Source organism: Eptesicus fuscus, chromosome 6, assembly GCF_027574615.1.
Source record: "Eptesicus fuscus isolate TK198812 chromosome 6, DD_ASM_mEF_20220401, whole genome shotgun sequence".
In the NCBI taxonomy this organism is placed as follows: Eukaryota; Metazoa; Chordata; class Mammalia; order Chiroptera; family Vespertilionidae; genus Eptesicus; species Eptesicus fuscus.
Window position 1 is genome coordinate 31,727,713 of NC_072478.1, and position 24,857 is coordinate 31,752,569.

General features: G+C 40.0%; 1 protein-coding gene across 1 annotated transcript in view; it reads left to right on the forward strand.

The window, feature by feature from the left end:
- Positions 1 to 916: 916 nt before the first annotated feature.
- The window catches only part of ELP3 (elongator acetyltransferase complex subunit 3), a 95,418-nt gene continuing 71,477 nt past the window's right edge, over positions 917 to 24,857 (forward strand). The window contains exons 1-7 of the mRNA XM_008150845.3: positions 917 to 974; positions 4,161 to 4,260; positions 6,994 to 7,132; positions 14,755 to 14,825; positions 15,616 to 15,679; positions 18,440 to 18,508; positions 20,838 to 20,992. Of these exons, the coding sequence (XP_008149067.1) occupies positions 956 to 974; positions 4,161 to 4,260; positions 6,994 to 7,132; positions 14,755 to 14,825; positions 15,616 to 15,679; positions 18,440 to 18,508; positions 20,838 to 20,992 (617 nt within the window). The 5' untranslated portion in view covers positions 917 to 955. The remainder of the gene's footprint in view (positions 975 to 4,160; positions 4,261 to 6,993; positions 7,133 to 14,754; positions 14,826 to 15,615; positions 15,680 to 18,439; positions 18,509 to 20,837; positions 20,993 to 24,857) is intronic.

Sequence of the window (24,857 nt, forward strand, 5' to 3'; positions counted from 1 at the left end):
TCCAGCTTCTGGAAGTTGATGGTATTTAAAGCTTTGGTGCTCTAAGGATCACTTTGTGAAAGAGAAGGCTAAGAGGCAAGGCTAACATGAAGAAGCAGCGGAGTGGCAGGGGTGGGAACTGGTGCGCCAATATTTTGAGGTGAGGTAGACGAGTTCACCAAAGAGACGGAGAAAAGAAAAATATGAAGAAAAACCAAGAAAGCATGGGGGGGTCCTATCATGAAAGACTTCTCAAGGAAGCTAACTATGTCAGTTGGTACTAGGATGACAATAAGGACAGATAAATACCACTGAATTGGCCTGATGGGGAGTCACAAACCTTGACAAGGTGGGTTACCTCAATTCTGGTGGGAAGGAACTGGAAACAGCATAGGTTCCTACCTGTATGTTAATGAGAGAGGTTCTTCCATTCTGGTTCATGAATAAAGGAGATCATAAAGGGTGGGTTTCACGAAAACGGTATCTCAAACTCTACAAAAACCGCACGCGTGCATTTTCTGCAGGCACCTCCATAGTGTTCCTGATGGTTATCAATGCTCTGTGCCTGCCCAGCCTCCATACCCTTATTTAGAGACCACCTACATCCACACCCTCCTCGTTGAGGCTTCCTGGCGCAGCCTCTATGCGTAAGCTTCGTCCTGTCTCTGCACCACCCAAGTCCAGGTTTTACTGACTTGTTATTATTATTATTTTTTGTTTTTGGTTTGTTTTTCCCCAAGCCCAGCTTTTTACGCCCAAGCATCAGGGCTGAAGCTTTCCCCGCCTCCGGGCCTCCGCTAAGCGCTCCGCGAGGGGCGGGGCCGGCCTCGGCGCGCACCACCGTCTGGGAACAGCTTTACGATATATTGACTTTCATTTTACGACAAGCGGGGTTGCTTTGCGGCTGTCAACTTTCCCCGCGGTCCGAGCTGGTAGCCACATTATCGGTGGAGGCTGCAGCTGCGACAGCGGAGCGATGAGGCAGAAGCGGAAAGGTGCGGAAGGCGGGGAGAGGGGGTGGGGGTGGCAGGGAAGGGGCGCACACCTTCGCGGGCAGGTGCTGGGCCCAGTTCTTCCCCCGGGAACCCGCTGCCTGACCCTGCAGCCCTCCCGCCGGGGGTCGGTCTTTCTGTCCGCTCCACACCCCTCCCTTTTCGTTTTACCTATTGTGCTCCCTTGGACCAGCCTACCGCCGCTCTCTTCCTCTTTGGCCTTCAGTTGGGGGCTTTTGCATAAACGGCAGAAAAACTTTTATTTCAAGGTATGTTCTCTGAGTAGCTAACGTGGTCGGTCGATTTAGCTCGTTCTCGGATTCTTTCATTGTTGAAGGCTTTTAAGGACACGTTGCACGTGTTGTTTCCCCCCCCCCCCCCTTTTTCTTCTTTCCTTCTAGATTTCTTTTTCAAGCCGTAGGTTAAAAACAACCCCGGATTATTCTTGGAATCTGTGGGACAGTTAGGTCCATGTGTATTACCTCCCGAGTTAGCATGGAGCAGTTCCATCTTTAGTTTCTCAACTGGATGGAATCAAATGTCAAGTGTTTTCTCACAGGTTTTATGATAATAGTAACTACCTTTTATTGAGGTTTTGCTAATCACTTTGAAGTTGATAACCACTCCCATTTCAACCACGCAACAAGTGGAAGCTGAGATTCAAAGAGTTACATGACTTTCCAGCCCAAACATTATTCTTAGGAAGTGGAACTGGTTGGTCAGACTGGCTCTATGAACCCCAAAAAACATTTTTTTTAAAAAAATCAGTTTTTAGTTACTATGCTTCTTGACATCAGCTGCAGTTTTTTGAAGCAACAAGTGTCCAAGTTACCTTCAGTTGTGTGTGGCATCCAACTCCCCTAGTGCATGCCCCAAATTAGCCATCTTCTTCCTCTAAGTTGTCCCTTAATCTGTCAAGACGGGCAGCTCTACACTTTTAACTTCGTCTATCACCAAACCCTATTAGCTCTTAGAAATTGCCTCTTGAAATAGTTTATTCCTTACCATTCCGGCCACCATCCTCTTAACTCACCTTAATCCATAGCTAATTTGAATAGTTCTTTGGCTTTTGTAGACATTATTTCAGTTAATCCTTACACTGGTCTTGTGAGATATGTGTTATCCCAATTTTGCAGGTAAGGAAATGGAGCTTAGAAGTTACTGATCTTCTCATTATCACACAGCCCGTAGGGGTTGAGAGCTCCGGAGGGAGGCTATCATCCAAGATTTTACTGTAAATCTTGAGGGTGGTGGTGTGTGTGTGTGTGTGTGTGTGTGTGTGTGTGTGTGTGTGTGTGTTTTACAATGTTGCCTTTTAAGAGCCTTTTACTTAATACCCAGATTTTTTAAAAAAAAAATCTTTATTGTTGAAAGTATTACATATGTTCCCCTTTTCCCCCATTCTAGCCCACCTCTACTCCACCCCATATTACCCAGATTTTGTGTATTTTCACCGGCTGAATCACTTTTTGTATCCTCGTTTTCTTCTGTAAACTTAGTTTCTTTAAACACTACTTTCATATTTTTACTCCCAAACTTGAGATTATGTAATTCTCCACTATCTATTGAACTCCATTTAAATGTCTTTGCCTAGTAGCCAATGCGCCCTATAATCTATTAGGGTACATCTTACTCTATTCTGGTTAGACAGTGCTCCTTCCTACAAGGATAGGTAATTCCCCTTCCTAACATTGTTCCTTGTGGATTGCCATCTGTTTTGCTTGTCCAAATCCTGCTCTTTCATTAAAGACCCCTGTGCCTTTTCCTCCATGAAGCCTTTTCTTACTAATTTACTTCTCCAGCTAATTCTTGATACACTCAAGGGCTATACAGGTGGGTTTCCAATCTTTATCGATTTTTATCACCTGAATCCTCCTTTTTCCTCCAAATCCTTATGCAGACACTTAGTATTAAACAGGTGAAAGCTGAGCTGCTTTGGTTGAAATGGAGAAAGAGGCACTTCCTTCCCATCCTCTTCCCCTTCCTTTACCTCTACCACCAGGCCTCCCTCTGTTATACGGCCAATGAGGTGCCTTCCTAGAACTCTGGAGTGCTGAGTTGAGTTACATGGTTTGGAAAGCATTTAGCCTTTGATTTTAGATGGACTTTTTCAACCCTTGCAGATTGTTTTGTTCGTGTTAGCCTTGTCTCATTAAATTAGAGGCAGCTTGGTACAGTGAAAAAAAAAACATGGAAGTTGTTGAGAAAAGACCCGGATTTGAGTTAACTCTGCCGTTTACACTGACATCTTAACTTGCCTTAATTTTTCACATCTGTAAAGTGAGATAATGATACTCACCTTACAGTATTGTGAGGCTTCAGAGGAGATAAAGTAAATGAAAAGGCTCTATAACTGCCAGGCTTTCTCTCTGTGCTTCTTCCTGGGGACTTTATTATCATGGAACAACAGCTTTCTGTGTGAACAGGAAGCATGGTTGCTAACAGCTCCCAACCTGAAATCTCGTAGTTTTTATCATTGGAGAGATTGTGGTTTTTTGCCTTGAGGGGAAGAGCTCACATTGGCCTGACGTGGGTAGGTGCTGGTCAACTATGATTGCAGGGATGGGGTCATGTAAGAACATGTCAGCTTCCGCTCTTGCCTTTTAGACGAGAAGGGAATCCTCAGCTGCCATGAGAGGGTCATGATGGCGGACAGATTATATCTTAGAGATGCATTAAGACCCTTAGAGAGTATAAACCCACAACTTCTCTGTTACAAAGTAAATACTACTTTCTGCAAGATACCTAGGTTTGAGTTTCAACTTCACCCCTTGATAGCATTGTCATGGGACAGGCAAATATTCCTGTTCTGTCTCACTGTGTTCTGAGAATCAGATGAAATAAGACATGTAAATAGAATTATAAGTCTGGAGATAAAGGGAAGCTACTTTAATTATTTTGGTCCTTTCCTGTGCAATTAGGTTCTTTCTCCTCATGTTTGTCGCTATCATTCTCGTGGTGTATGAGCTTCTAAAGCAAGCTCTTCCCATTTGTAGGTGAAGCCAGGTTTGTTTTAAAATAAAGATACCAAAGATACGATCATCTTGTAAACAGAGATTCAGTGTCTTGTGAACTTGAGCTATTTATTTGGCATGGTTGGAATAATTTTGGAAGGAAAACGGATACTACATAAAAACATCTTTACTGAATAATACGATTTTTTTACATTGTTAAATATTACCTTTCCAGGAGACCTCAGCCCTGCTGAGCTAATGATGCTGACCATAGGAGATGTTATTAAACAACTAATTGAAGCCCACGAACAGGGAAAAGACATCGATTTAAATAAGTAAGTGGATCTATAAAAAAGAAGGCAGTCTTATACTTAGGTAATAGATCTCTTATGAAATTATCAAATTCTACTTGTTTCCTATCTCATGCTTTATTTTTTACTTGAGAATTGAGCTTTTCTGCCCTGCCCAACCACTTATGGCAAAATTATCCCATAGCCTAATAATACTGATAACTTCTAATATTTATTGGGCGCTTACTATGTCCCAGTCAGTGTTAGTGCATTGTATATATTAGATCCTTTCAGACACTGTATGAGGTAGGTACTTATATCATCGTCATTTGATAGATGGGTAATCTGAGACAGAAAGGTTAAATAATTTGTCTAAAAATAAATGACTGTGATTGGCAGAGCTGGGATGTGGAAATATGTCTTCTGTCTCACCATATGCATGACCTTTCTTAAGACCCTACTCTCTGTTAGTTGAGATACTGTGATGTTTTACCCCTTCCTTGGAACATTGTGCTTATTTAATAAACATTTGCTAAAGGAATAACTATTCTTTTTTGACTATGAAGACTATTTATTTAACCTATCTATGATCCTCACCTGAGGATATATTTATCGATTTTAGAGAGAGGAAGGAACAGAGAGAGAGAGAGAAATATGGAAAGGTTGCCTCTCGCATGAGCCCCAACCAGGGACTGAACACACAACCTAGATATGTACCCTGACTGGGACTCAAATCCTCAATCTTTCAGTGTATGGGACACTGCTCCAAACAACTGAGCCACACCTGCCAGGGCAAGACTTTACATTTTAATCTTTTTTCTGCCATGTCTTTGGCAGTTTTTTATTTTTCTGTCGTTGCTTATACTACCAATTATACAACTCTTTTTAGTGAGCATTTCTACTTACTATAAATTTTTATCATTCTCTTTTATTTAGACATCTAAAGCTAAAGCTAGCTTCTCCTTAAAATCAGTTCCTACTCAGCTGTCGTCTTTGATTAGTTGTGTTAACCTTCACCCAAGCTTGAAACTAATGTTATCTTTGAATCATTTTCCTTAGGTCCAATTAGGGTCTCAGCTTTTATCATGTCGTTTCCCTGTGCAGGAACTTGAGCATGTCCCCAGTTGCTTATGGAGTTACATGCAGATTCCTCAGCCCATTATGTAAGGCCACTCGGTCTGACTTCATTCCACTTTTCCAGCTTTTTAATTTTCTGCATCTTTACATTGACAATCTTTTGCTTTCTGTCAAGTTGGTCTGCCCATATTTCTTAAAATATGTGTACATTTGTTTTTGTGTCTTCACATAAGCCATCCTATTTGCTCTCAGTGTTTTCACTGCATGTCTGAAGTCTGTTTTTTTTTTTTTTCTGGGCCCATTTTCTATGAATGTCTCCGCAGCACACATTGAGTTACTCTCTTGAATGCTGGAAGTACTCGTTGTGTGTGTGTGTGTGTGTGTGTGTATGTGTGTGTGTGTGTTATCACACACATTTATTTTTGTTCATGTCTATCTGCAAACATAGAGCATGAAATGACTATACCTTATACCTCCTGATATACCAAGTACTTCTGTAGTCTTTGGACATACTACACACTCAGTTCACATTTGTAGAAAATGATGCAAACACCTCAATATTTTTAGGTGGGTTAAAAATTAGAAGTTAAGGTGACTCTTAGGGTTTGGCTAACAGTCAGGAAAAGAAAAGTTGTTAAAATTATAGAGAAGAGTAAGTAATTATTAGTTGGGATAAAGTTACTCCTGGGGGTGAGAATCCTATATAATAAAAGGCTAATATGCAAATCGACCGAACAGTGGAATGACTAATCACTATGACACGCACCGACCACCAGGAGGCAGACGCTGAACACAGGAGCTGCCCCCTGGTGGTCAATGTGCTCCCACAGGGGGAGTGCCACTCAACCAGAAGCCGGGCTCATGGCTGGCGAGCGCAGCGGTGGTGGCAGGAGCTCTCCCGTCTCTGCGGCAGCACTAAGGATGTCTGACTGACGGCTTAGGCCCACTCCCCAAAGCTCGCTGCCTGTGGGGAGTTGGCCTAAGCCGGCAATTGGACATCCCCCCAAGGGCTCCCGGACTGCGAGAGGGTACAGGCTGGGCTGAGGGACGCCCCCACCCCCCCACCCCGAGTGCACGAATTTCATGCACTGGGCCTCTAGTAGGGTTATAATCAGGAAGGGGCAAACTGGTATTCTGAAGTTGATCATATTCTATTTCTTGAAGTGTGGTTACACAAGTGGTTGCCTTATAATTGTAAAAGTATATATGTTTTATGTTCTGTTTTTATGTATACTTTGTATTAGAAAAAGTTTTAAAATACTTTTGTGTAGCTTTCTTTTGTTTTTTTGTTTGTTGATCTGAGACAGTGGTTTGCAACCAGGTGTGGTTCCCCTCACTCCTCCCAATAGACATCTGGCAATATCTGGAGACATTTTTGGTTGTTACAACAGGAAGAGGAGTGCTAGTGAGTAGAGGCTAATGATGCTGCTAAACACCCCACGACAGAATTAATCGGATTCCAAATGCAGCAGTGCCGAGGCTGAGAAAAGGTAGAATCCTTTGAAGCTGGAGCACCATTTTGAATGAGACCTACATGGTGTCACTGTCCCAGGCCCCTGATATTTACAGTTGTTAAAGCCACTGTTGTCATCTGATGACAGGGTAGAGGAGGAGTTGATGATATTATTTACAGGCCATTTCTTTTGGTAGCTTTTCTTTGAAATGCTGTGATCTTGATAATGCTAGATGTTTTACTTTCAGGGTGAAAACCAAGACAGCTGCCAAATACGGCCTTTCAGCACAGCCTCGCCTGGTGGATATCATTGCCGCAGTCCCACCTCAGTATCGAAAGGTTTTGGTCCCCAAGTTAAAGGCAAAACCCATCAGAACTGCCAGTGGGGTGAGTACTTCAATTCATGTAATACTGATTGTGTATCTGTCCCGGCAGAAATTCCTGCCTCCATGTAATGCCCAGGTAGTGAGGTAGAGATGGGGAATTTAGACTAATATAATCTGTGTATTATGATATATGTGGAGTGGACCATGAGTACAGAATGCTAGGAGGGCCTAGAAAGGGAAAGAATTCATTTTGCTTAAAAAAGAGTAAATGATGTTTTGGTGTCTTTAAAAGTATAGATTGAGGCTTGGCGCTTTTCACAGTATGATAGATATTATTGGCCATATTAAGCTTATGGCTCTCAAAATAATTGATATTTATAAAAGGTAGTTTTAAAAGGTAATTAATGGTGCAGAGTCATTCTATACATGGTGACTAAAGAGATTGACACAGTAGGGAATGCAGTGGGAGTCCAGAAGACAGAGACATCCTTGCAGTAAAAGGGACTAGGAAAGCCGAGTAGAAAGTGTGGAGCTTAGCTCTTACTGGTTTGGCTCAGTGGATAGAGCGTCAGCCTGCACACTAAAGGATCCCGGGTTCGATTCCAGTCAAGGGCACATGCCAGGGTTGCGGGCTTGATCCCCAGTAAGGGGCTTGCAGAAAGCAGCCAATCAATGATTCCCTCTCATCACTGATGTTTTTATCTCTCCTTTTCCCTCTCTCTCTGAAATCAGTAAAAATATATTTAAAAAAAGAATGTGTGGAGCTTGCTTGACATAAAGGATGCTCATATAAGCAGAAGAGAGCAGGCTCAAACAGTAATGGGATCAAGGGCACAGGGAACTGAGGCGCAGAGAGAGAGATGTTGGAAGTGTGTGCAGGGAACAGTGAGTACACCAGACTGCCTGGAATTGATCATTCGTTTGGGAAAGCCTCATTGGATTGCAAAGTTAGTTTGGAATCAGCTTGTAAAAGTTCTTAAATGTCCCACCAAGAAACTGGACAATAGCAAACTGCTTAAGGTTTTTGAGAAAGGGAGTGATATGAACAAAGTAAATTTTCAAAAAATTACTTTGGATATAAGATGTAGGGTAGTTTGGAGACAAAAAAACAAACAAACAAAAAAATGCGCACACACACAAAAAAACTTGTTAAGATACTCTTGGCTTGCCGAAACCTGTTTGGCTCAGTGGATAGAGCGTTGGCCTGCGGACTGAAGGGTCCCAGGTTCGATTCCGGTCAAGGGCATGTACCTTGGTTGCGGGCACATCCCCAGTAGGGGGTGTGCAAGAGGCAGCTGATCAATGTTTCTCTCTCATCGATGTTTCTAACTCTCTATCCCTCTCTCTTCCTCTCTGTAAAAAATCAATAAAATAAATAAAAATTAAAAAAAAGATACTCTTGGCTTTACCTAGAAGTGTGATGTGTTAAGAGCCTGAATTAGGGTAGGAGCTCTAGGATAAAAAGGATGGGTGGGAGAGATAGGATTTGGACCCTCTTAAAATATGGTACCCAAATTGAATTCTCTGTTCCTGATGTGATCTAAGAAGTTCCGTCTGGCCCTGCCTGGTTTGGCTCAGTGGATAGAGCACTGGCCCAAGGACTGAAGGGTCAAGGATTCGATTCCAGTGAAGGGCACATACCTCCATTGCAGGCAGGCTCAATTCTCGGCCCCAGCTGCCAGAGGCAACAAATTGAGGTTTCTCTCTCTGTCTCTCCCAGTCCCTTCCACTCTCTCTAAAAATCAGTGGAAAATATCCTCGGGTGAGGATTAACAAAAAAAGAAGTTCAGTCTGTTATTTGAATGAGGATATTATATTTCTCGTAATTGAAACTTGCATTGACCTTTGGTGGCTATATATCCTGGATTATATTACATTTATGGCTAATTAAACCCCAAAACTTCTAATGAAATGTACCAGCAATCCTGGTCTCTTCTCCCTTGTACTTAAGTGTTTTTGTTTTGTTTGTTTGTATCTAGGTAAAGACTCTAAGAAAAACCAGTATTTCCAAATCTCTCACTTCCTCCTCTTTTCCCCAAGGGCAAACACTTTTAACTCTTAGTGGGTTTCTTAGCATTTACTTTCTTATCCCCAAATAATATGCTATATAGATAAGTCTTGAATTTTTGGTTTTGCCATTGTTTATGAGCTTGACACTGTGGAAGACGAAGATTGAGCAACCATTCAACCTGATATACTTGGCTTTATGACACCATTCTAACTGCTCCTCCTATCTCTGATCATTTCTTTATTTGAGGGCTACTCTTGTTCTGCTTGCCTCTAAAAATTGATGTTTTCTGTGGTCCTGGGCCCACTGTAGTTAGTGCTGTACATGCTTTCTTTGGTGATCTCATTCATTCACATTTTAAGTATAGCCGTATACTACTCCCTGCTCCCACCTCTCCCCAAGCTTCAGGCTCATTTCAGATTGCCTGTTAGACATCTCTCCTTTGACTCCATGTAGACCCTCACGTGTATCAGAACCCAAACTAACCTCAGATGTGCTCATGCATCTTTCTTGTCCATCTTAGTTTCTAGTGCCCCCTTTCACTCAGTCTCATCGACTTCCTTTCCCTTCTCCCCAGGAATGAAATGCCTTGTTCATTCCTACCACCACTGGTAGGAATGTTTTATTTCTTGTTTAGATTATTTCAGTCATTTCTTAACCTGTCTACTTTGTCTTGCCTTCACCAGATGTATTCTGCAATGTCACCAGAGTAATCTATTAAAAATATCAGAAGTACACAGCTGATTTCTATGTGCTCTGCATCCTGACCTCCATGCTTTTATTTCTGCTGTTACTCTGGTGGTTCTTTGTTGTTTTTTTTTGGTGTGTTTTTTACAGAGCAGTCTTCAGGTTACAGAAAAATTGAGCAGAAAGTACACAGAGTTTTCATATACTTCCCTTTCTCCACAGATTGCCCTATTATGAATACCTGGCATTCGTTTGGAGCATTTGTTACAATTCATGAACCGGTATTGTTACACTATTATTAACTGAAGCTTACAGTTTTTACATTAGGGTCCCTCATAGTGTTGTACAGTAGGTTTCACCAAATGCGTAATGTCATGTATTCACCATTAGCAGGATCATATAGAATAGTTTCACTGCCTTAAAACTCCCCCGTTCATCCTTTCCTCTGCTCCAGTCCTCTGGCAACCACTCATCTATTTACTGTCTCCATACCTTTGCCTTTTCCAGAATGTCATGTAGTTGGAATCAGTCTGTAGCCTTTTCAGATTGGCTTCTTTCATTTAGCAAGATGCATATAAGGTTATGTCTTTTCAGTGGCTTGATAGTTCATCTGTTTTTCGCGCTGAATAATATTCCACTGGATGTACCACAGTTTATTTATCCATTCACCTATTGAAGGGCATCTTGGTTGTCTTCAGTTTTTGGCAATTATGAACAAATCTGTAAACATTTGTGTGAAGGTTTTCATGTACTCAGAGGTTTTCAATTCATTTATGGTGATTGGATCATGTGATAAGACTATGTTTAGCTTTGTAAGAAACTGTCAAACTGTCTTCCCAAGTGGCTGTACCATTTTGCATTTTTCATCAACAGTTGAATGACACTTCCTGTTGATCCACGTGTCTGCCAGCCGCCAGAGTTTGGGATTTGGCCATTCTAATGTGTGTGTGCAGTGGTGCCTCATTGTTGTTTCAATTTGCAATTCCTGAATGCCATCTGATGTTGAATGTCTTTTCATATACTTACTTGCTTTCTGCATGTCTTCTTTGTTGGGGTGTCTGTTCAGATCTTTTGCCCTACTCCTAAATGGGTTATTTGGTTTTTTATTGTGAAGTTGTAAGAGTTCTTTGTATATTGAAGGTACACAGCTCTTATCAGAAAGGTGTTTAACAAATGTTTTCTTCTAGTCTGTGGCTTGTCTTTACATTCTCGTAACAGTATCTTTCTCAGAGCAGGCTTCCAAATTTTAATGTAGTTCAGCTTACCAATTTTTCTTTCATGGATTGTGCTTTAATGTTGTATGTAAAAACTCCTGGCAAAACTGAAGGTCACCTAGTTATCTTCAAAAAGTTTTACAGTTTTGCATTTTACATTTAGGTCAATGATCCATTTTGAGTTTGTATTTAAGGGTTTTTGTTTGATTGTTTTGCTTAGAACCGTGGTCGGCAAACTGCGGCTTGTGAGCCACATGCGGCTCTTTGGCCCCTTGAGTGTGGCTCTTTCACAAAATACCACGGCCTGGGCGAGTCTGTTTTGAAGAAGTGGCATTAGAAGAAGTTTAAGTTTAAAAAATTTGGCTCTCAAAAGAAATTTCAATCGTTGTACTGTTGCTATTTGGCTCTGTTGACTAATGAGTTTGCCGACCACTGCCTTAGAACACAATGTTTGTTGTTATTCTTAGTAGTGTCACTATTAATTACAACTATAGCTACCACATGTTGCCTACCTGTTACATTACAGCCACTGTGCTGGTATGTTTTCTAATTTAATCAGTTTTGAGGGATAGGTAATACTGTCTTCATTTTCCAAAATAGGAAAATGCACAGCAAGAGGCAGAGGAAAGATTCAAACCTACACCTCTCTGGCAGACTCCAAAGTCATTGCTTTTTCTACTTTATCAGTAACTCTTAAGCAGTATTCAACAAAACTACAGGATTCCTTAGAGTTTTTTAGGAGCTGCTGAAGAGAACAGTATAGGCAAGCTGTGGGAGCAGGTCTCATCTCTACTTCATCCGGGGCTACTGCTTTTAATCTTATAAATTTGGGTTTTAAGTAAAACATTACAAAATAAGAGTTCTGCTTCTTTTAACATGTTTGGAAACTACTGCATATTGCTTCCCTGGCCCTCTGCCTTGTTAGCTCCGTTAACTCGTACTCAGCACGGTTGTTAGCCCCTCCTGGGAGGCTTTCCTGACTCCCCTGGTCAGGGCTCATTAATCCCCTTCTTTTGGCATTCCCAGGATTTTCTGCATTCCCAGGATTTTCTACATGCGTGTGGTTTTGAAATAGCGTATTTCTGTACGCCTAAGGCAGCTTTGCTAGGTACGATTTTAGAGGACCGGGGCAGTGTGTTCATATTTTTGTAGTCTCAGGCACCCCCTGCTCTGTGTAGCTCTAGAATGTGACCTGTCTATGTAGGTGGCCCTCAGTAAAACATTGCTACATTAGGTTGGCCTCATCAGTGGTATATATTGGTCGTGTCTCATTTTAAATAAAAACGTTTGTTTGAAACAATTAGTTTTTCAATCAGATCAGAATATTTATGTATGTTGACGTTTCTCTAGAGATCATTATTGCATGTTTTACATTAAGTTTTAATAATTTTTATTATGAAAAAAATCACAAATTTACAGAAAAGTCGAAAGTCCAGTACAAAGAACATTCCTCCCCTCCCCCAGGCATTTAAGAGTAAGTTGTGAAACTCAAGCCTTTGAATACTTTAGTGCATATTTCCTACAAGTTAGGACATTTTCTTACCTTGCCGCAATACAGCCATCCAAGTCAGGAATTTAACACTGATACATTACTGATGTCTAATCCTCAGACCTCATTCAAGTCCCACCAGCTGTTTCAAGAATGACTTACAGGACCCAGTTCAGAATTACATGTTTCATTTAGCTGTCATGTCTCTTCAGTCTGGACACTGCTGTATTTCCTTGATTTCGTTACTTGAACACTTGAGGATGTCAGGCAAGTTATTCTGTAGCATGTTTCTCAATTTGGCTTAATCAGATGTTTCTTCATAATTAGATTCAGGTCATGTGTCTTTGGCAGGAGCATCACAGAAGTGATTCTGTATTACTGCATCCCATCAGGGGAAATAATTTCTTTTTGTTTTGTCACTGATGTTTTCATTCTGATCAGGGTGATGTCTGCCAGGCTTCTCCTCTGTAAAGTTATTCTTTTCCACTTTGTAATTAAGAAGTTTTGTGTGGTAAAGTATTTTTGTAAATATTATGTAAATATCCTCCTGTTCCTTATCAGACTTCCAATTTACTTATTCATTTATTTGTATGAGTAGATTCACGGTTTCTTATTAGGTGGCTTATAATCATTATTTATTTTGATGCACAAATTATCCCAGGTTTGACCAGTGGGAGCCCTTTCAACCTGGTTTCTATGTCTTTTTAAAAAAATGTCCCCATCATTCTTTGAGCAGTTTCTGGCTTTCTGTAATAATAAAATGTTCCAGGCTCATCTTGTACTTTCTTTGCCCAGGCCCTGGAATCAGCCTTTTCTCTCAGGACTCCTGGTTCCTTTTAGTAGAGAAGGGCATTTAGAGGCCAAGATCTGAGCGCTAGATATGCTATTAGGGTGTTGCTGCTTCCAGACCTCTCAGTGGGTCAAGCTAGGAAATATATACGCATACATACATACATACATACGTGCACACACATATACATAACACATTTGCTTCCATATTTATTGGTATACTAGCGTTCCCATTGCAGGAAAAATCCTGCAATAGGATTTCCTGCTGCACTCTACCCTGCCTCCGCCCCGCCCTTGTCACCCGACCCCCCTTCTCCTCCAGCCCGCATGCGTTTCCCTTCACCCCCGGCCCTGCCTCGGCTCCGCTCCTGTCGCCCGCCCCACCTTCTCCTCCAGCCCGCCCGCGTTTCCCTTCGCCCTGGCCCCGCCTCGGCTCCGCTCTTGTCGCCTGCCCCACCTTCTCCTCCAGCCCGCCTGCTTTTCCGTTCGCCCCCTGGCCCTGACTTCGCTCCTCCCTTCTCCCCGCCCCCCCTCCCCCCCGCTTGCTTGCTTCTTCAAAGCTTTACTCCCTTCTGCAGCTCTTGGCTTCTTTCGAGGCTGTCTTGATATGCAAATTAGCTGCCATCTTTGTTGGGGTAATTTGCATACTTGTCCTGATTGGCTGGTGGGCGTGGCTTGGTTGGTGGGCGTGGCTTGGGTGTAGTGAAGGTGCGGTCAATTTGCATATTTGTCTATTATTAGATTAGATCAGTCTGTTAAAAACTATGAGTTCACAATAGTACCTTCAGTTCTATCCAGCACATAGAGTTCATTTTAGTTCTGTCCCTTTCCACATTTATAACTTCCTTCTCTGACAGTAAGAAACCTGGCTTGCATTCACCTTAGTGTGTGCCTTTATTTGAGTAACCACTCCTATTTGTAGCCAGTCTCATATTTCCACAGAAGGCCTATCCCCTTCTTACTCAAGCAGATACTCTCCTCACTCACCCAGCTGGGGTTCTGAAAGACCCCTCTGAGAATATTTTACACACACTGTGAAGTCTAGCTCCTAGTTTGTCTCTGCCTTAAATATTGAGATCTAGTGTGTGCACAAGGAGTTTAGATGTAATTGTGTAGAATTGCATAAAGTAGTTTTTTTCTACTAGGCTATTTTTCTTCTAGCCTTTTTTGGAAAAAGAAATCAGAGAGAATAAGAATCACTGTGACTTTAAAAATTATTTCTTATTTTTTACTTAATTTAATGTAAAGTCTAATACAAACTATATACAATGCATATGTACATTTTAGAGAGATCGGTGTTATTTTCAAATAACATTGAAAAGAGATCACCCTTGTACCCACTACTGCTCAGCTGCAGAAATACACCATTACCAATACCTTGGAAGCCCGTGTGCCTCTCTGATTCCATTCCGCTCCCTTTTTCTGAGATATAACCTCTCTCCGGGATTTTCTATCAATTCTTTCATAATAGTTTTATATTCATCTTTCTTTTATAGATTGCTGTTGTAGCTGTGATGTGCAAACCCCACAGATGTCCACACATTAGTTTTACAGGAAATATTTGTGTGTAAGTATGATGATTTTGCTAAGTTGTGTGTGTATATATTTTAACTCAATTAATAAGTTCCCTAGAGCCTTAACCAGTGCATGCTGGTAATATTTAAAACTTTGATTTAATAGATTCATAAGTTAGTTCTTTGAAACAGCAACCATTGATAGGATATTTTGTTTTAAAAATGAAACAGATTTTAATTTGTTACAATATGCAATAAAAAATACATAGGTAATAGAACTCAAAACAGTATAAAATCTGTTAATTTCAGTAAACAGTTCTGTTAACGCAATAAATGAAACATGAAAATTCCAAATGTCAGAAATTTTAAATGAATTTGGGTCAGAAAAGTATAAAAATAAAGTTATTTTTATAAATAACCTTTCAACTTTTAAAATTTAGATAATTTGGAAAAATTAGCAGAAGAATATGCATGATTCCAAGTAGAAAGATTAAATAGGTGAGTGATATTCTTAAGTGTAGTTACCAGTTACCAAGAGAGCACTCGGAATATCAATCCAAAGTTAGGAAAACTTAGGTCCTGTTATTTGCCCCTAAAATCTTAAATCTTTGAAATAATAGTGATGGCAGTATTCTGAAAATGATTGTAATAATGTTCCCTTATATGTTCAACTTGTTTACTTGTTAGTAGAAAATATTATTTATAGACACTGCAAGGTAGACTTTTCTTTTAGGATTTGAAGATGAAACTTGTTGTCTGGATTTTATGGAGACAACAATATTTGAACTCGACTGTTGAATTTAGTTTTGTATCTGACATCTTCATTCTTCTGTTTATTGGCAGATACTGCCCTGGTGGACCTGATTCAGATTTTGAGTACTCAACCCAGTCTTATACTGGATATGAGGTAAAGTAATGTGAGGTTGTCCTGAGGAAATGTTACAACATACTTTGCCGGTGTGTGCTTTTACAAGTACTAGCTTTCTTAAAATTTTTATTTTTTTCCTGACTACATACCGTATTTTCCGGCATAAGATGAATTTTTAACCCAGGAAAATCTTCTATACGCCCAGTCGTCTTATACACCGGAAAATACGGTATATTTTTCTAGTCACCGGAGAAATCCTTATGGAAGCATTTATTATTAATATATGTCAAACAAGCATTTTATGACTTTAAATCTTACCAGCATCATTTTGAAGGTAGATGCTACTATTATCCTGGTCTAATGGATAAGGAAACACAAGCCTTAAACAACTGGCTCAAAGACTCACTCCGAGTCAGTGACAAAGCCAGGCTTTGAATTCTATGTTTCTCACCACTACATTGTACTACCTGTGTGTGCAGCAGTGGAAACACTGACAAGGTCCCTTGTCTTGTGGAATTTACATTTTAAAGTGGGAGGTAGACAATAAAGAAACAAAACAAAAAAGAAATATCAGGTACTAGTAAATGCTAGACAGAGAAGTGAAATTGTAAGTTATAGCTGGGTGGGTAATTTAGCTGTGGTGGTTAGGAAGGGATTCTCTGAGGAGGTGATGTTTTAACTGAGTCCTGATGACAGGAAGGGGCCTTTCAAGAATTTCAGCAACGAGCATTTCCAGCAGAGAGAATAGCTAGAACAAGGAGCCATGTTAGGAATGACGGTGGGATGTTCTGGAGCAGTGGTCGGCAAACTCATTAGTCAACAGAGCCAAATATCAACAGTACAAAGATTGAAATTGCTTTTGAGAGCCAAATTTTTTAAACTTAAACTTCTTCTAACACCACTTCTTCAAAATAGACTCCCCCAGGCCGTGGTATTTTGTGGAAGAGCCACACTCAATGGGCCAAAGAGCCGCATGTGGCTCGCAAGCTGCAGTTTGCCGACCACGGTTCTGGAGCATAGAGGGTAAGAGGAAGAATGAGTTTGGAGAGACAGATGTCATAGTGACTTGTAAGCCAGGGCAAGGAGTTTGGATTTTATTATCGGTGACATGAGAAGTCATTAAGATTTAAAGGAATTGCCCTGGTTGGTGTGGCTAAGTGGTTAGAGCATTTGGCCTGCATACTGAAGGTTCTTGAGTTCTAGTTCAATTCCTGGTCAAGGGCACGTACCTGAGTTGTAGGTTCAATTCTGGCCCAGTCGGAGTGTGAAACACATTGATGTTTCTCTCTCTCCCTCTCCCTCTCTCTCTCTCTCTCTCTCTCTCTCTCTCCCTCTCTCCCTCTCTCTCCCTCTCCCTCTCCGTCTCCGTCTCCGTCTCCCTCTCCGTCTCCCTCTCTCTCTCTAAGAATCAATGGAAAAAAATATCCTCCAATGAGGATTAACAATAATAAAAAAGATGTAAAGGAATGATATAATCCAGTGTAGTTTTTTAAAAGATCATTTGATGGTAACAAAGGCTTAGAGTGGGGGCAAGAGTGAAAGAGGAGACCAGTGAGCAGGCTTTTGAAGCAGCCAGCCTCTTCAGAGAGGTCAGTAGCCAGCTATGTGACTTTCTTCATATATATATATATATCAGTATATGTTTTCTTAATTTTTTACCTGTTTTTCATAGTTCAGATTTTTGAAAATAAAAAAGGAATTATTCAATGAAAAGGTTCCTTGTCATTCTTGTCCCCTACCTGTCCCTTTCTGCTCCAGTCTCTCCACCCCCAACAGACAATCAGTATTATCTTTCCTATATATCCTTTAAAAATACTATATGGATATATAAGCACATAGTTATTCTTTATATTCTTTATCCTACTTTTTTACATATAAGCTGCTGTATCAAAACCTTGCACCTTGCCTTTTTCATTTAGCAATATATTTTAGAAAACATATCAGTATGTTGTTTCTTGGTTGTAGAATATTCCATTATATAGAAATACTAGCGTTCCCGTTGCAGGAAAAATCCTGCGATAGGATTTCTTGCTGCACTCTACCCCGCCTCCGTTCCTCCCTTGTCGACCGCCCTGCCTTCTCCGCCAGCCCGCCTGCATTTCCCTTCGCCCCCGGCCCCGCCTCCGCCCCGCCCTTGTCACCCGCCCCGCCTTCTCCTCCAGCCCGCCTGCGTTTCCCTTCGGCCCCGCCTCCGCCCCGGCCCTGACTTCTCTCCTCCCTTCTCCTCTCTGCCCCCCCCCCGCCCACCCCCCCCCCCCCCCGGCTTGCTTGCTTCTTCGAAGCTTTACTCCCTTCTGCAGCTCTTGGCTTCTTTCGACGCTGTCTTGATATGCAAATTAGCCGCCATCTTTGTTGGGGTAATTTGCATACTCGTCCTGATTGGTTGGTGGGCGTGGCTTGGCTGGTGGGCGTGGCTTATGTGTAGCGAAGGTGCGGTCAATTTGCATATTTGTCTATTATTAGATTAGATAAAGGCTTTTTTGTTAAGCCATATTTAAAGGTTATTTTACCAAATAACTCTTTTGAATATGTATGCACATCTATGTCTGTAAGTAATATAACAATGTGTGTCTATAAGTGTTTATACAAAGATAAATATGATCTTAGAAGACGCCCTGCTGTTCAGATACTCATGACAGTGCGGGTGGAGACTAGCCAGATGCTACAGGACATAATTTGAAGACTGAGAAAGGAAGAAAGGAGCACAGGAGAATTTTATTTTTAATACACCCTTTGAAACCACTTTTTATTTTTAGTTTAGTGTGCGCATAACACAATCTTTTTCTCTTTTTTTCTCAGCCAACCTCCATGCGAGCTATTCGTGCTAGATATGACCCTTATATACAGACAAGACACCGCATAGAGCAGGTGAGTTTTTAAAAAGCAGTTTTAAATTAGATTTTTATACTTAGAGGTATTATTTCTTGATTTGAGTTGTACCTGAAATAAGACTAAAAGAGTATTTTTCCCCTTTATAAGTTTTTATATCCATCTGAGGGAGGGAGACCATTTTGCAATACCTAGAAAGATCAGAACTATCAGTTCCTTTAGAGACTATTGTTTGTATTCTATAGATTTCAATTTGTAGGCAGTCATTTATGGTATGAAATTTACAGAATGTAAATGTGTGGAAACACGTAGGCAGTAGGTGGATGGATTGAAGTTTAGCTTTCCTGGGCCACATGAGTTTTGTGCTGTTTGGTGGAGTAGGAATAGGGAATTGACTGCAAAGGGATGTGAGGAATACTTGGGGGCTGTGGAATCGTTCTGTATCATGATTGTCATGGTGGTATACAACTCCAAACATTTATCCAAACTCATCCAATTTATCCTTAAAATTAAGGTAAATTATACCTCAGTATAGCTGATTGAAATCAAGAACTTTGTAAATGGCCATGCTCTGTTCAAGAAATCTGAACATTAATACAGTTTTATTTTTACAGATTTTACAATTTTAAACTTGTCCAATTAAAAAAAATGTGAACACTGTGTAGTTTTCATAGTAACATCTAGTAGGGCAACCACAAAATCTCAACTGGAAAGTAATATATACCATAGTCAGTAAGTCACGCTGTTTATCTAACTGTCACTATTAGTGAAGACCATCCGGTTCTGATTTCACTTCACTGTCACCCAAGCATGTGTGGATCGGGATGGCCAGCTATAGGAGAGGACCCCACTGGGGGCAGGGAGCCTACGTAGTATGGAAAAGCATGTTCTAAACTGACCATTGCTTTGATTTCTCTTTTAGCCATGATATTTATGTTTAATTTATTTAAAATGTTTAACTACTATGTGAAATGTTTTTGTTTACCAAAAAAGAGCATGGATTTTAAAAGATTTAGAAACTATCATAGAGCAGTGATTTTTTTTTTTTTTTAACTATAAATTACTAGAATCATCACAGCTTTTCCAAAACATGAGCCAGATCTTTACCTCTGGGTGTTCTGCTTACGTCTGGTTTGGGGTCCTGCCAAGATACTCTGAAAAAGATATCAGGATGATTTTGTTGTGTATCCCTTGCAAACCATAGACATATAGAATATTCTTTTTTTTTCTTCTTAATATATTTTATTGAGTTTTTACAGAGAGGAAGAGAGAGGGATAGATAGTTAGAAACATCGATGAGAGAGAAACATCGATCAGCTGCCCCTTGCACACCCCCTACTGGGGATGTGCCCGCAACCAAGGTACATGCCCTTGACCGAAATCGAACCTGGGACCCTTGAGTCCGCAGGCCGACGCTCTACCCACTGAGCCAAACCGGTTTCGGCTAGAATATTCTTTTAATCTTGATTTATATACACATATATAAACATGCTTACATATATATTTTTAAAATATATATGCATAGGATATATTTATGCATATAGATATGTAAATATGTATACATACATAAAGATATAAATTATTTGCCATTTTCAGAAACAAATATTAAGCATACACATCCTTTATATAGTATATTCATTTGAGTTCATAATTTGGTAGCAACTTAAAGCAGTTTTTTTCAAGCCTAAGATATGGCAAGAAATTTAAATATCTGTTTTTGAAAATTAGAATCTTGGCTTATTGTGGTTGATAAAATCAAAGATCTGTACCATTTGCATCTCTAATAGTAGAGGCATTGTATTTCATATTTTATCAATAAGATTTTTATTTTCCTCCCAGAAAGCAGGTTTGAGGTTCTACCTATGTCCAAAATCCTCACAATTGATTTAAAACTTTAAAGTTTTAATTTACAACTGCTTTCTTAATTTCTGTTTCTAATATAGTGTGCTTTTTCTTTCATTTGCATCAAGTCCTGATTATGTTGCATGAATTATCTCCTTTGTCCCCAAGGCTTACCAAAAGTCAGGCATAAAATACATGATTGATAAATAGTTGCTTATATTTGCCTTTACTGCTTTCTAGTTTATATTCTGTGTGTTTTTTAAAATTTCCACTCTGTAGATATTAACATCAAGCTTCTTGTTTATTATTTTTAATTCTCACTCTCCCTCTTTATTTGAGCTATACTATTTTTTTTATTTCAGAATCTGGAGTCTTTTTAATCCACAGAACTTGCTAAGTATGTTTAATTGTTTCTCATTTTTAAACTATACTGATGAAAACACTGCAAAATACAATTAGAAATTTGCAATACTCTCTTAGGATAGTGATTGTATCCTTTTAATGTTGATTAATTTGTGTCTTTCAGTTGAAACAGCTTGGTCACAGTGTGGATAAAGTGGAGTTTATTGTGATGGGTGGAACATTTATGGCCCTTCCTGAAGAATACAGAGATTATTTTATACGCAACTTGCATGATGCCTTGTCAGGACATACCTCTAACAATATTTACGAGGCAGTCAAGTAAGAAATCATTAACTTGTCATATTCCCCAAAGTGGTTGTCAGTTTATCTTCTTAGCAGCAGCCTGTGAGAATCCCTTTGGCTCTACATCTACATCCCTCTTCCTTCCTTTCTTTCCTTTTTTTTTTTTTTTTTTTTGTGGGGGCGGAGGGGCCCCAGAAATAGATTTCATGATTTTTAGTTGCATACTTTTGATGGGTTGTATACATTTTTCCCAGTTTTATTGAGATAAATTGACATATCACTGTATATATTATGGTGTACAGCAAAATGATTTGAGTTACATGATTACCACAATAAGTTTAAATTAACATGTATCATCTCACACATCCCTAGTTCTTGTAGTTACTTCTGTTTTGTGGGAATGGATTATTTCCATTTAAATAATTGCTTTTTTTTTTTTTAAGTGAGTATGGTTTGTTGACATTAGTATTCTCAAGAGAAAGAATGGTTCTCAAGATCCTGTGAAGATCTTTTTAGCCGTAGGCTGGTCTAAACTGCAGGCAGGAGTAGTTTTGATTGAGCTAGTTGAGTTTTTAGCCCACCCCGTAAGAGTCCTAGGTACTCTGAAACATTTAGCTGCTATAAAATCAACAAAACAAGTGACTAGTATTAAGTAACCATTATTTTCTTTATAAATAGCAACTTTTTAATAATTATTAAATAATGTGTTTATGAATTGATCATTTATTCCAAAGTCTAGTTGACAAAACAGAATTATGCATTCTTTTGATACCTCATATCAATTTTTAGCAAGAAGAATTCTAAAGTTTCATATATAATTAAGTGATTTAAGAAGTGAAAGTTTTTTTTTAACTTTTTTTTTTTTTTAATCCTCACTCGGGGATATTTTTTCCATTGATTTTTAGAAAGAATGGAAGGGAGAGGGATAGACAGAGATAAACACCGATGTGAGAGAGACACATAGATTGGTTGCCTCCCGCTTGGTTCTGACCAGAGTTGGGAGCCTGCATCTGAGGTGCATGCCCTTGACTGGAATTGAACCCGAGACCCTTCAGTCCACAGGCTGACACCCTATCCACTGAGCCAAACTGGCTAGGGCAAGAAGTGAAAATCTTAAAATAATTTTTATTTTCAGAAGTTTCAGGAACACCTGGCTAGTCCCTCTTATTGATGGGATGTTTTTGTTTTGTTTTGTTTAATATATTTTTATCGATTTCAGAGAGGAAGGGAGAGGGAGATAGAAATATCAATGATGAGAATCATTGATTGGCTGCTTCCTGCACGCCCTCTACTGGGGATCAAGCCCACAACCCGGGCATGTGCCCTTGACCAGAGTTGAACCTGGGACCCTTCAGTCCACAGGCCGATGCTCTATCCACTGAGCCAAACTGGCTAGGGTGACGGAATGTTTATTGAGGGCACACTAGATGCTATGCACTGTTAAAGGCACTGGGAGCAACACGGTGACCAAGACAGAAGCTGTCCTTGCCCTCGTGGTACTTAATATTTTACTAGTTCAACAAATAATAAATAGTAAGTGCTATGATGGAAATAGACTACTGTGCTAGAGAATAAATAGGGTTCCTCTCTAGACGAAGTGGTGATATTTAAGCTGAGATCTGAAGTGTGAGGAAGACTCAGGCCAAGAACAGAAAAAAATAAGAGAAAGGCACTGAAATGGGGAAGAAGTTGGGCTGTTCCAGGAGCAGAGAGGAGGCCAAGGCAGGCAGAGCCCATTGAACAAAGGAGGAAATGTCATGAGATGAGCTTGGAAGTTAGGTGTGGGCCAAATTTTATACACTCGGGGAATTAAAATTTTATTTGAAATGAAGTAGGAAGTAGAGGGGTTTTAAGCAGCAGAGTGACATATTCAAGGTGATAAGATGGTCATTCTGACTGTTGTCTGACGAATGGATTAGAGCAGTGATTTTCAACCTTTTTCATCTCATGGCACACATAAACTGCTAAAATTTTGCAGCACACCAAAATATGTGTTTGGCCGTTCTGAAAATAAAAGGTATAATTTTGATTCATTCACACCGGACAGCTATCGTTGCGTTGGCTGCTATCATTTTTTAAATTTGATAATCTAAGGGAAAAGAGGTCAGTGCTCCGGACTAAATAGTCAGGTTTTGCATGTTTTAAAGTCCTTGCAGCATACCTGTTGAAAATCTCTGGATTAGAGGGGGTACAAAAGTCAAAGTAGGAGACCAGAGAGAAGACAGTTGTGTCCACCCTGGCTCCGGTGAGAGTGGTAATAGTAATGATGGAGAAGAGGGTGGATTAGACCTGTGTTTGTTGTTGCAGCTGACAGGACTCTGGGTTGGGGTGGGAATAAGAAAGAGGAAGGCGTCAAGGATGACACTTGGGTTTGGGTTGTGGGAAACAGTGGGTAGTTTCCACCATCACACACTGAGGTGGAAAAGACAGAGGGAAGAACAGGTTTATGAGAGAAAATGTTTTGTTTTGATTTTCTAGATAGGCTAAGTGTGAAATGCTTAGGATATATCCAATTGGATGTCAGGTGTGCTGTACAAAAGATCCTGGGCTGACGGTGCAAATTGTGGGATTATCTGCTCATACATAATATTTAAGGAATTGGTGCTAGGATTTAAGAAATTGGGGCTAGGAATGTTTTTTTGTGCCCTCCTACTTCCCCTACCCCCTTAACTTTTTTTACTCTCCTTTAGGTTTGTAAACATGAAAGAAAAAAAAAAGAGAGTCTTTTTCATTAAGTTGAAATAAATACCAACGATAGCTCCAGGGGCCTGTGTAAAGAGCTCAGCACTGGGAGAGTGTGTGTGAGCATCCTACTTTGATTGCCTCAGATAAAGTGACAGGTTAATTCTGTATCCATGAATTTAGACTTAACAGCTGGCCAGTGTCATCTCTTCCGCCTGCAGGGGACATAGAAGCAGGATGAGATGGTGACCGTATTTCCATATTTGTATTGCTCATTCAAAACCTTGATCATTCATGAATATGAGTCATGCTTATTAGTCAAGTGCTGAAGTCTTTCAAACTTTAGAGGAGTAATGATGTCATCCAACTCAATACTGAAAATCAAATGATTGCTTAGAATAAGATGTAATCTGAGGGAAAAGAATCTTAATTCATTCAAGGCCCTGTGACATTGGAATAGGAACAGTACCTCAGAGGGTTAGTTACTAAAATTAACTCCCTAGCAGGATAATCTATCAAGACTATTAAATTTTTCTACCCATGCTTATATGTTACTTTTTTTTTTCAGTGCAGCTATTCTTGTGTTGCAGACCTTGCATATTAAGTGGAATTGAACTATGAAAATATATGGGATTTGCTTTGTCCCCCAAGCCCCCACAAGCCCTCTAAAAGTTGGCCATATTGCTTTTCAGCTTACAGTTTGGGTCCCCTGAATCATATAGCTAGGCCAACTGAAGAGCTGCATAATGAATTTTTAGGATGCATGTGGTTTGACATTTTCATCAGTTGAAGCTTTAAAAATTTCTCTTTATTCTTGGTATAAAGTTTAGCTTTATTTTTGCAGAAATGTTCCGATGCCTAGTGGTATTTGTAAATTGTCTGTTATTGGGGTGAAAATAGAGCTTTATATTACAACTAGCTAGCTTCAGATCACAATATGTTTGTAGAAAAGGCCCTTTGGAGAAGAAAGCGTCTTTCCGTAATGTTCTAGGCAAAGATAGCATTGTTTTCTTTCTGTTCTTCAGTTTACCTCAAGAGGGCAACAGACACTACTTTCAGATTAAAATTTATATATAATTTGAGTCATCATTGCAACAGATCTCATGAATGGCTCTTGGGAAGTAAGAAAGGTACAATCTGGGAGCCATAAAACCCTGCCAAGCCGTACTTGACGTGTTTTGCTCTTTTCTCCTAGTCTCTGTGCTTTTATGAGATAATC